General features: G+C 38.3%; 1 protein-coding gene across 2 annotated transcripts in view; it reads right to left on the bottom strand.

The window, feature by feature from the left end:
* ITGA4 (integrin subunit alpha 4) overlaps positions 1–12,892 on the bottom strand; it is a 59,822-nt gene that overhangs the window by 36,152 nt on the left and 10,778 nt on the right. For both annotated transcript variants that reach the window (XR_006102538.1, XM_042455344.1), the window contains exons 3-9: positions 10,821–10,927; positions 8,329–8,455; positions 6,683–6,750; positions 5,617–5,743; positions 3,381–3,466; positions 2,733–2,795; positions 2,513–2,650 (exon numbers count right to left, since the gene is read on the bottom strand). Coding sequence is in view for 1 of the 2 variants with exons in the window: in XM_042455344.1 (XP_042311278.1) it covers positions 2,513–2,650; positions 2,733–2,795; positions 3,381–3,466; positions 5,617–5,743; positions 6,683–6,750; positions 8,329–8,455; positions 10,821–10,927 (716 nt within the window). In the remaining variant the exon portion in view is untranslated. The remainder of the gene's footprint in view (positions 1–2,512; positions 2,651–2,732; positions 2,796–3,380; positions 3,467–5,616; positions 5,744–6,682; positions 6,751–8,328; positions 8,456–10,820; positions 10,928–12,892) is intronic.

Consider the following 12,892-nt stretch of genomic DNA (forward strand, 5'->3'; position numbering starts at 1 on the left):
CACTCATGCAACATCTTTGTTCTAGCCAATTTCTCGGTCATATCACATCTGAACTGTTCTGAAAACATCAAATTGATGAGCTTTTGAACTATATGATACCTAAAGTAGGTCAGGTTTATGCTTGACAGTTTCCTTTATTTATATATATTAAGTTTCTTTTGTTGAACTTACTAAAGGTCCAGGTTTTCTTCTTTAGCAGACAGGTTCTACTAGATTATACTGTCATATATGATTACTAAACATCTGCTTTTAATCTGCTACAATTGTGTACATCTAACCTTCTGCTCAAGGATGGACTGACAAGATCATGTCTTCTGCATTGTAATTACTAGGGCTGACAGACAAATTGTTAATTTAATAATAATTAAAAGTCATGCAGATGATAAACTAAATCTGCACTCCTTTGCATATGAATAAAATACAACTTTAAATTCTAAAAAAAGCACATTTTGTTAGGGATTGACAAAGATTTACCACCTTTTTTAGATTTCTGTTCCTAAAGAAGAAGAGAGAAAATTTGGTGGTGTCTATAGAGAAAGAAGAGAAAGTCATCTGATCTTTGAGAGGGAGAGTACTTAATAAGTCACCTGTAGGCTTTTAGTCCATTGTTTTTCTTTGCTTTAAAAACTTATTTTTTATAAGCCCTGGTGGCGGAGTGGTTAAATGCCTGTACTGCAGCCATACACTCAAAACCACAAGGTTGCGAGTTCAAGACGAGCAAAAGGGCCCAAGCTCGACTCAGGCTTGCATCCTTCCAAGGTCGCTAAAATGAGTACCCAGACTGTTGGGGGCAAATTAGCTTACTTGCTAATTAGCTTACTTGCTGTTCACCACTATGATCTTTGGAATAGCGGTATATAAATAAAACAAATTAAAATTATTAATTATTATTTAAAAGAGAAAGCAACATTAATGGCAAATAAATGCAACTCCTGCCAAGTGCTTTCAAAATGAAGTTGTGAAAAATGTCTCTGAAAATGATATTATGCGGTCATGCTGTGTTGTATCCAGGTTTTACTAGGGAAAAAATTATGGCATCCATCTTTGTGATCATACAATGTAGCATCATTTCTGGGGAATGGTCTTCTAATCCTGTTTTGAAAGTGCATGGCAAAAGCTTCAATGCAATTTTTACCCTGGAAAAATGTTTGCAGAAAACACTGCAAAATTATTTTGTGGATTGAACCACTTCACAATACAGGCAGGACATTGTACAATAAATCCTTTCCTGAAGGGAAGGAAAACCTTCCATAAATGGTGTGAGCTATGTGTTGGGCCGATAAGTGTCTGGCAGAACAATTCTTCTTGTCTAGACTTCTCTTTGATGTGATAGCTTTCTGTGTAGTGCAGAAAAAGAAACATTTATGTTGTTCCTGTTGTTGTTGTTGTTATTCCTGTTTTTGTTGTTATGTGCCCTGTAGTTACCCTAAGGCAAATCTCAAGTGGTTTTCTTGATAACATTTATACAGAGGAGGATTGCTATCGCTTTCCCCTAAGGGAAAGGTGGACCGTGACTTTCCCAAGATCACCCCAGTGGGTTTTCACAGCTGAACAAGGATTTGTATTTGGCCTCCCAGAATCCTGACCCAACACTCAGACACTACACCATGCTGGCTGTATACCATGTTATCTCTTTCTAACATATATTAGGGCTATAAAAATATCTGCAAATATTCTTGGACTTGATGAGTAGGGTATAGCAACACAGGGACACACCTGGTCAAAAAATGATTGGCTACTGTGACATATTTTTTTAGAGTTTGGAACTTTTTTTCAGTCATTATGTTTGAATGAAACAACATTGCTTTTTGTCTCAAAACCAACACTTTCCACAGAGAACACAGGTTTTGCACAAACCAATTTTTATTTTGCAAAAAAAAAAGTTCTGAAATGTAGACATTCATAGAGAAATACACAAGATCATGATACCACCCAGTGGGGAGCTGTCTCTACACCTTCTTTGTTATTACATGCCAGAAGGAAACTAATGTGAAAATTAAGATCCTGAACCCAGGCTCAAGTTACCTGTCAACTTATGGTGACCTCATGAATTTCACAGGGTTTTCTTAGGCAAAGAATACTCAGAGGTAGTTTTGGCAGTTCCTTCCTCTAAAATATAGGTATCCCATTCAAGTACTAACTAGGGCTGTCCATGCTTAGCTTCCAGGGCTTATAGGATATTTTGTCCTTACCTATATTGCTCCCTATTTTCAGTACAAACAGATGACAAAGTTAAAGGTTTGCTTATTTATGATAGGGTATCAAATGTGTAGAGCTGCCAACTTTTATAAGCTTTTTAACAGCTTATGAAAGGGCAGGAATTCCTCTCAGAAAGATTTCCCTCATCACCTCACTTCTATGACAAAAAAACAAACAAACAAACTTCACCTCTTATAGGAAGCTCTCAAATGCAGAAGAACCATTTGCAGAAAGCTTGTCCTGTGAATAGGGCATCAGTTATCCCTGTGAATCAACCCACACTGCCCTTATGTTAAAATAAAGAAACACTTACAGTGCCTGAATTAATGTAAACATAAACCCTTCCTTCTTCTCTGACTTTGCTGTGCATTGGTGCACCAACAAGTAAGTCTGAGAGGCCGTCTCCATTAAGATCCACTGCGCAGACTGTAGATCCAAAATAAGAACCAAGCTGGCCACACACAAAAGAGACAGGATTAATAACAGAATCATAATGGGGCAGATAACAGACTCTATCAATATAGAATTATTACCTTTTTGCCTTTTAATTCTATCAGGATTGAGAGTCGTCTTGGCTCAATTTTAAAAATGTATGCCTAAAATAGGGAAAAATAAGAGTTAATAACAATGTATGCCCTCTAAAAGCTAAAACATCTATTACATAACAGAAGTAAAGCAAAACTAACAGCACAAGGAGGCAAGATCATCTTTACTCTGTTGTAAAGCATAGCTCAGAATTCTGTCTTGGGCAATAACTTGACCTACACCCTTAGAAGTAATACACCCAATTACCTGATGTCCCACATCAGAGAACTTCAGACATTATGGCAATGTATCCCTGCCATCACATTTCTTCTTCTGATGTACTTACTGTGTCTCCATTTTTACCCACTGTAACAATGGAGTGTATGAGCTGACAGGTCACAGATGCCACAAGGTGCATGTGGTTTTAAGTGCAATCACTCACTTCCCAGCTCAGATGTATGGCAACTAGAGTCATAAGAATAAGTAGCATTCACCCATGAAAAAATTGTCCTAGAAAAACACTTTGGAAAATAGGCCATGGCACCTCAGACAGACAGCTCTTCTGTACCACCGCAAGACTATACAATTGTTCTCGCCCACATATATTTGATATCCTACCACCACCACTGCAAGGGGAGGAGAAAATTAACTCTTACTTTACCAGTCTGCTCCTGCTGGGGTGCACCTCCAATTATTTCTGTGCTATTCAGGGACAAGAAGTTACCAGCTCCAACAGCATATCCTGTCCATAAAAGAGTGATAAATAAATGCAACAGTTTCAGACATAGCACAGCAATATTCTGACCAGTATCCAATAAACTTGAAGGAATGAAATTAGAGGAATTAATATTACAGTGTTGATTCAGACATCTAGATGATTCAGACATCTATTTCACACATGATGATATCCTAAACGCACATCCAAAACCCTACACAAACTTTTGCCATGTTGTCATAAATGTACAAACTTTTCAAATGAACTCTCAAGATGTGCCAATCTGGCTGCTGGTGGATGCATGTGGCCTTTTATTATGGCAAGCTGATCAACAGGCCTATGTTTTTAACAACTGACAAGCAGTTATTGCCCAATCTCTTCAGCACCAGAAGCCATTCTGAATGTTTTTTAACTTTAATTTTGTTTTTCTATATGTAAAATAGGAACAACAAAAAGAACTAGACATGTACATTTATACATATATGTACCTCCATTTTCCTTACTTACAGACTGGTATGCAGTACCCTGCCTGTCTTTCAGGAATATGGATGTGAAAAAAGTATTTGACAGTTAAAAGGCTTCTCACATCCCGATTTACTTAATACAATTGGCCATAGTGCACAGATGCCATTGTGTCCTTCCATCCCCTCCACAAGACCCTTCTACACAGGAAACAGTTTCGATGGTCATTTAAACAGAGGGAAACAATGCACATGTATATTCTTTTACATACCTAGAGGAAAGACTCCCTCCATTGAAATTTTTTAAAAAAATTATTTATAAGCAGGTACAATTCCAATTAGAACACACTTGAACAGCAGAATTCATACACAAAATAATTCAGTTAGTATTTTGTGTTTGCAAAAAATGAATGCAAGCCTCCAGTTCCAGCATGTGCTTTGCATGTTTACAAATAACACGCTGAAGTTCCGTTTATTTCAGCTTCCCCCAATTTAAACTGTCTTTTTCTGTGTAGGCTGCAAATATGCAGATTTTATCCTAAGCTCATTCTTTATTATTTTCTAATAATTAGCCAGTCTAATGGTGGTATTATTGTATCTTGACAGAAACAAAACAAAGGCTCATGCTTCTTACAGATCATGAAATAACATTTTTTAAAAAACTAACATGAAGCAGACAAAGTGGAATACTTTTTTTTCACTTGACTTTTCCACTGAAAACCAATGGGACTTTCAAAACAACTGACTAAAGTTAAATGTGCAGTTGTGCGTCATATATTGTGCACTGTGAAACAGCACCTAGCTATTGATATGAGTTGTGCAGTTTTGCTGCTCTGCATGAGGGTTGTATAATGCTCAAATAGTCTATGTCCATGTGTGGGTATTTATACTACAGTGTGGGGATGTTTGGAGTAGTGTCTAGATCAAGAGAAGTAATAGTGCCACTGTATTTTGCTTTGGTCAGGCCCCACCTGGAATACTGTGTCCAGTTCTGGGCACCACAATTCAAGGACATTGAGAAACTGGAGCATGTCCAAAGGAGGATGACTAAAATGGTGAAGGGTCTGGAAACCATGTCCTATGAGGAACGACTTAGGAAGCTGGGGATGTTTAGCCTGGAGAAGAGAAAGTTAAGATATAATAGCTCTGTTTAAATACTTGAAGGGGTGTCATATTGAGGAGGGAACATGGTTGTTTTCTGTAGCTCCAGAGAACAGGACCCAGGACAATGGATGCAAGCTACAGGAAACGAGATTCCACCTCGACATTAGGAGGAACTTCCTGACAGTAAGGGCTGTTTGACAGTGGAACACACTCGCTTGGAGTATGGTGGACTCTCCTTCCTTGGAGGTTTTTAAACATAGACCATCTGTCGGGGATGCTTCGATGGAGGGTTCCTGCATGGCAGGGGGTTGGACTGGATGGCCCTTGTAGTCTCTTCCAACTCTATGATTCTATGATTCTATGAGTGCACCCATAATGTGCCAAAGCTTCTATCACACAATAGGACCCAGCACAACTTTATCATAGCAGAAACTGTCCTCTTTCTATTGTATGTAGGGGAGAAAAGAAAACATCTTAGGTACAAGTGATGGGTTCATTTCTTACAAGGAAATTATGCACTATCCATCATTTCCTCTGCAGCAAAACCAACAATAACTAGCAAAAAGAAGCAGGTGCCCATACAGAAAAAGACTGATAAGATATTTCAGTTACCTAGATAACTCCCAGACTTTACTTGACTATCATCCACATATGAAAGATAGATGTTTGCTGTTTTATTGTATACAAAGATAGATCCAGTCCAATAATCTGATCCTGGAGCTCCCATAATAATTAAATCCTGGAAGAAAACAAAAGGCTTAAGTCTTAAGTTCTTAAAGATAATCAGAGTGAGTCATATTTATTCCTGCTTTGTCTGCTTTAAAGTCTCTGGCATTACCGAGCCAAAGTCACATTTATTTGACTGCTATATCATTCAGTAGGTACAATGAAGTGAAATGTATTGCAAATGTTTAATGTGTTTAGCATTTCCACTGCTAAAGAATATGTTTGCAAATAATTCCAAGAGGGCCACAAGCTTTAAAATGATCAGCAAACTTGCTCTTTTCTGCAGAACATTTTAGAACTCATTTTCTTTATACAAAACTAAAAAGAAGAGTACTTGGTAAAGTATATTGATCTTTACAACACCAAATGGAATGCTGTTCATTTTATTACTGCTTTGAATAGGTTATTCTGAAGCAGACAATAAAACCTTATGGTCTTTTCTATTATTTTTATATTTTCAAAATAGAGAAGGTAATTCTATATTTAAAAATATATGGTCCATAATGTGTGTTAAAAAATCTTGCTGCAGTGACTTTGCTTGTTATAAAATATATAACCTTTAGAACAGCAGCTTGAGAATCTAGATTGTCGGATAGGAGAATCTATGCAAATAGTCATTTACACTACTGCCTTTGAAGCATGACCATATTCTGTAAGAGTGAATCAAAGCTGATCTATCTAGTTCAGCATCATCTTCACCCTTCCCTTGCAACTCCAAGATGTATCAGACCAACAATCACCCAGGATGCTGCATAACAGCAATGAGAGAAAGTCTAATGTACTGATTAGGATGTTATTCATGAGAGATCCAGGTTCAAATCCCTGCTCACTGTATGGCCTTGGCATCAGACTAAATGTGGATTTACTGAAAAAGGAGGGCAAATTTACTGATTAAAAAAAGAAAAGAAAACTAATACAGTTATCAAAAAGGTAATATTCTTAGAATACACACCTCTGTGTAAAATGTTGCTATTCCAGCTTGGCATGACCCATATTTTTCTCCATATCGTCTCCAGTAATCTGAATATTCACAACAAATACAGAAAAAATGTTTTTAAAAAATCCCAAGCAACTCAGAACAATAATCCTCCCTGAATATGATCATAAATACTTTACAGCTGTCTTGGCAAAAAGTAAAATTGCTGTCATCTGAGAGAAAAAAAATCAGTCAAGTAAAATGAAAGGAGTAAAGGCTTTGAGAACTGGTCTGATCAAAATATATTGTCACTATACAATTTTACTTTAATGAAACTCTAAATTATCACAATAAACAGTCTAATTTTAGAACATTTTTGTACAGTCACGAAGAATGACAGCTTGCTCATTTTTGTAGCAGACGTCATCAGTCTAGATGTGTTGGTAACACTGTTGCTTTCCTCTCATCCCATTTATAATTTCAAGCAATATCTGCTAGGGAAAACAATTATATTTTCCATGGAAGCTCAGACAATAGGAGGGTGGAAAATATCAGGAAAGTTATGTCTTTGAGAGAGAGCCAGCATAATGAAATGGTTTGGAGTACGACTCTGGACATTAGGGTTCAAATTTCTGCTCAGCTGTGGAAACGTCATACTCTCTCAGCCTCTGAACAAATCATGCCAAGAAAAAGCCATGATAGATTCACCTTGTAGTTGCTGTTATGTGCCTTCAAGTCATTTTTGACTTATAGAGACTAAACGACTGTATCATGCTGGCTCTCTAGGGTTGCCTTAAGTCAGAAACCTGAAGGCAGACAACAACTATGCCTATGAGCATTGTGATTGCCAGCCTTCTTTACTTCTGTGTAGAGGAAGAAGGGAAGCCTAGTAGGCAGAATACTTCTGCCCTCAATTCAACTGATACCTCATTGGCATGCTTCTTCTCAAGCCAGTCATCTGAATGACAGGAACTCTTCCTACCCTGTATCTACTGTACAACTTTCTAACAAAAGGATTTGCAGTAGTGATATAGGATAGCATTGGTTAGAACATGGGCAGGCCATAGCCCAGTCCAGAGGAACATGGTTGGCCCTTCCTTAGTCATGATTTCTCTAAATGAGGTAAATGTGGGGAAACAGATCCTGACCTGGCAGGACTTGATATAACTCTTCCTTCCTGAAAGGAGCTTCCATTTCTACCATGAACTAAGTTGAGCTTGGCGCTGCTATAAGTTCCCTTTTACTCCAGACTAAGTCCAGAATACTTCCTTAGGTTGTAGTGTGGACCCTGATAAAATACTTCCTAAGACTTTCACATCACAGACACATCAAGAAGCATCAGGAGAGGAAGACAGTAATGTTGCTTCTCTGTCCTTCCACCATACTGTATTACCTAACATCACTTTATATATGGATGACTTCTGAATTACTGTGAGGAACATTATTTCATTATGTATATTGACTCCACGGTCATGATAATACAAAGAGTTGTACAATCCATCCTCTAACCAGCTTCATTTTTTGTTTAAATTAATAACTGTTTATAGTAATCACAGCTGCCACAATAAAACTCTCAAAGACATATTCCAAAGTCCAGCTTTCCAATACTGAGTGTGGGCTAAAAATTATTAATCCCCAATAAAAACCTGTTTTTTCTATTGAACGGCAGCATATATACCTACCCTTATAGCAGGGACATATTCTTTGACTCAACAATGTCCGAAAATTGGATGGTATCACATAGCAAACACCATTAGGAAATTTGTGCTCTGAAATATAAAACACATTTTTCCATCGATGTCCACAGGCCTACAGCAAAACAAAGGAAATGTGAAAATAAGTGTGATAATTGCAATGGTAGCTTGAAGAAAACATCATTAAGACACAGGAAACATCCTTAAAGAGACATTTTTCCAAGTCAGACCATGAGTCCATCTAGCTCAGTATCATATGTACTACAAGTGGGGAACTTGAGGGCCCAAGGCCAATTCCAACCCTCCTACATAGACTAGTGGTTTCCCAGAATTGGGGGGGGGGGCTTTCCCCCCGAATGTAAAGAGGCTGAGATGTCTCTCCAAAGGCTTAATTACTGGCAGGAAGAAATTTAAAGTAATATCTGCTATCAGTTTTTGTCCCACTCTTTTCCCTTTTGCTCCATTCACTACTGGTGGTCCATGAAAACTCAAAACTGAATTCTGCTCTCTCATAGCAGTTATCCAGTATTTTTCACAACTTGGAACATTGGGCTTGAGATTAATTACATAATGTTTAATGTCACAGACTGGGAAATTAATTCATTACCACCAGCACTAATGACTGAATTTGTTTAATTAGTGGAGTTATTGTTAATTAAGTTGACTCTTAAAACATTTTCCAAAACAGACCAGTGGATTTATGCAGACTGGAGTGAAAGCTGTCACTGCTGACCCCGAGTAACATTTTTTTTAGATCAGTCAGAGTGGAATGTTCCTAATCAGAATTATTTTCAGTACCTTTGAACACATACAGAAAAATATTCTGCATAACTGAAATGCTGTCAGCTCTCTGCCTCCCCATTCCTTGTCATGAAGAGTAATTTGCAAAGATCAGTGGTAGAGGACATTTTTTATTTAACTTAACAAGATAAATATTTGAGTAAAGACTATTTCAAATGATGCAGCAAGTAGATTTGCCTACCTTAGCCACAGAACCACGTGATGTACTGTCTGCCCTCCATATCCATAAAAATTCTACATCATGGATTCAACCATCTATGACTTCAAAATATTTAAAAATAAATAAATTCCAAAAAACAAACCTTGATTTGCCATTTTATATAAGTGACATCATTTTACTACATCATTGGACCAGTACAGATGGCCCTTTAAGACGCCCTCATTACATGGTAAGGATTGCCTCAGGGTGGCGCTACCAGACGCCCTGCAACCCTCACACGTGATGAGGGCAAAACAATGGCGGCGCCATGTATACATAGGCGCCACCATTGTTACGTAAGCACTGCACGGCATCCGCATGGCGCTCCGCACGGCGCTGCCAGTGGTGCACTTGTTACGCTGCCACCGCGGCTTCAAAAGGACCCTCTTTTTGTGGGTTCTTTTTCTGCCAGCGGGAAGCCACACGGTTTGGCAACTGAGGCTTCCCTCGGGCAGAAAAACAGGCGCCGGCAAACCGCCCTTTTTGGGTGTATATATTGTATATAATGGGACTTGAGCACCCATGGCTTTTGGTATCCATGGGGGTCCTGGAACCAATTTCTTGCAATCCTAATTCTTCTTATCAGGTGTTCCTTTTTACTGAATTTGCCAGAGAAACAGCTACCCACTCTAACAGATTCTAGTGTTTGAAAAGCACAGTGGACCCTTGATATCTGGTGGGGTTTGATTCCAGGACCCCTCTTAGACACCAAAATCTGTAGATGCTCAGGTCCCAATAAATGCTATAGTAAAATGGTGTCCCTTAGATAAAATCAAAGTGTGCTTTTTGGAATTTATATATTTTTAATATTTTCCTACCATAAATAATTTCTAGTTATGGAGGGCCGACTGAAATTTACTAATTACAGCATCAGATGAGCTTCCATCCCAACTGGAAAATCTAGTAAGTTATGCCAAAACACCAGAAAAATCTAGTGAGTCAGTAACTCAAGAATACTTTCCAACATTTAACAGATGAAAATTGGGATGTGTTTGGTCAAGCAACATCAGAGTGTGGTCAAGATAGCAAATGTTTTGAATGAGAAAGAAAACATGAGGCTGCAGCAGTTTATTTTTGCCTGAGTCTACTGGAAGGGCAAATTTATACCATCTGCTCTCCTCTCCCCTGTGCTGAATTGAGTACAAACTATTTTGCAGACTGAACTCAGTATGCAGCAACTGAAGTAAGCTGAGAAAAGTGGTAGGAGAGCAACCCCAGGACATTTTAAAAACAGCTGAAAATGTGAGATGACAGAAAATTAACTGGGACTGTGCCTGCCAAACTGAGACAGTATGTTGAACAGGTTAATTAACTAATAATGTCTAAATTCAGGGTGTTTCAGATAGTGATTTCTCCTGTTCCTACCCAAGAAAGGGCAAGATAATTTTAGACCTTTTGAACATAAAGCACTTGCTCTAGCACTGAGCTACCCTTTCCCATATATTTGCATTTGGAGAATGTAAGAAAATAATATACTTACAACAATAGACCCATTTTCTCCTGGCTGTCTTGACAAGCTTACCCCCAGCCACTGATTGTCTCTTTCTTCTGAGCAGGTTTTTCCACATTTCTCCCCTTCTGGGGAGCCTTTAAAGAAGAAAGAAAAAATCATACACAACCCTTCTCTCTAGATAGATAGATAGATCATTGAGAACACATAAACCACATTAAAATTTCATAGATATGCTTCAGTAATATCAATTGGATGAGAATAAGATTACAAGTAAATCCACATTTTGCAAAACCCAAAGTTACACCAGCACAAGGATTCTATGACAGCTTAATAATGACATTATAGTACAGTCGGCCCTCCATATCCATGGATTCTGCATCCACAGATTCAATTATTCACAGTTTGAAAATATATATTAAAAACTATTTCCAAAAAGCAAATCTTGATTTTGCCATTTTATGTAAGAGACACTATTTTATTATATCACTGTAGATAAGGAGACTTGAGAATCCACAGATATTGATATCCGTGGGAAGTCCTGGAATGAAACCCCAGTGGATACCAAGGGCCCACTGTACACAGAACCATAAAACACAGTCACTACACTTTTGAATTTATACTCACATGGTAAATGGGTAATGCAATGTTTTCTTCATCATAAAAATGAAGAGTTATTTAATTATTTATTCGTTCATTCATGGGAGGTTTTCTAAATTTTCAGGACTAGAGTAGTGGTGGTTGTTTTGCATGCTTGTGTAAAATGCACAAAATTGAAGATGATGACTGTTGGGCTTTTTGCACAGACTAGTAAAATAGAATAACACTGGATAATTTGTATATTCATGGTCATTCAGCCTGTCCTTTTGTGCTTGTTCTGTGTGTATGTACTTAGTTTCACAAAGGAAAAAGGTGCTAATTTTGTGCAGACTTTTTATGCAAAATGTAGAGTATGCATACCCATACATACAAACTGCACAATGTTTCACTGTCACGCTGGATATGAGATTTAGTGAGGAAGCTGACAAGCTGAGCTAAGACAATTTGTCTTGCATAAAATCTCAGCAGGGATTACATGCACACACCATGTATTTTTAAGTTAGTTTGATTCACTGAGCCAGCATGGCATAGTGGTGTGAATGTTGGACTATGACTCTGGACACCAGGGTTTGATTCCCTGCTTAGCCACAAAACCCACTGGGTGACCTTGGGCAAATAACATGCTCTCAGCCTTAGGGGAATGCAATGGTAAATCTCCATTGAACAAATCTTTCCGATAAAACTCCATGATAGGTTTCCCTTATGGTTGCCCTAAGTAGGAAAGGATGTGAAAGCAGACAACAACAATAAAGATGGTTCAACATGCTTACAATGTCAATTTAAAGGTAAGGTGAAATTAAGTCAGGGTCAGGGGGAGCAGTGCACTGGCCAGCTTACTTAAAGAATTGGGTCCATTCTGTCCATTGGCATACATAAATATATTTCAATAGGAGCCAACAGGAATGTTGGAAGACAGGCTCTACTTGTGTTAAGCACAGTTTTTTAAAAGAAAAAAAGCCACATGGTCCCTCTTCCCAATCGAGTGGGGAGTGAACATGCTCAATGGTCACAGAATGCTGGTTGAGGAGGCATGAAACTGGTGAGAGATGGAATGGAATCCTGAAGAATAGCATTTTGCTGTTGCTGTGTCCCTTGAAGTCACTTCCAACTTTTGACAACCCTAAGGCAAACCTACCATGGGGTTTTCTTGGCAAGATTTGTTCAGAGGAGGTTTGTCATTGCCTTCCCCTAAAGCTGAGATCATGTGACTTGCCCAGGCAGGTTTCATGGCCAAGGGGAGAATCGAACATTGGTCTGCAGAGTCATAGTCCAATACTCAAAGCACTACGCCATGCTGGCTTTAATATTTTGTTGCAGCTCCCCATTTGTGCTATGGAAGTAGTATTTTACAACAGAAATCAGATATATGTAAAGCCCCCCCCCCAAAAAAAAGTGATTGAATTAACACACGAGTCCCAGTTCTGGGCAAAGAGCGGGAAATAAATAAATATGATGATGATGATGATGATGATGATGATGATGATGATGATGATGATGATGAT

Source organism: Sceloporus undulatus, chromosome 1 (assembly GCF_019175285.1).
Source record: "Sceloporus undulatus isolate JIND9_A2432 ecotype Alabama chromosome 1, SceUnd_v1.1, whole genome shotgun sequence".
Lineage (NCBI taxonomy): Eukaryota > Metazoa > Chordata > Lepidosauria > Squamata > Phrynosomatidae > Sceloporus > Sceloporus undulatus.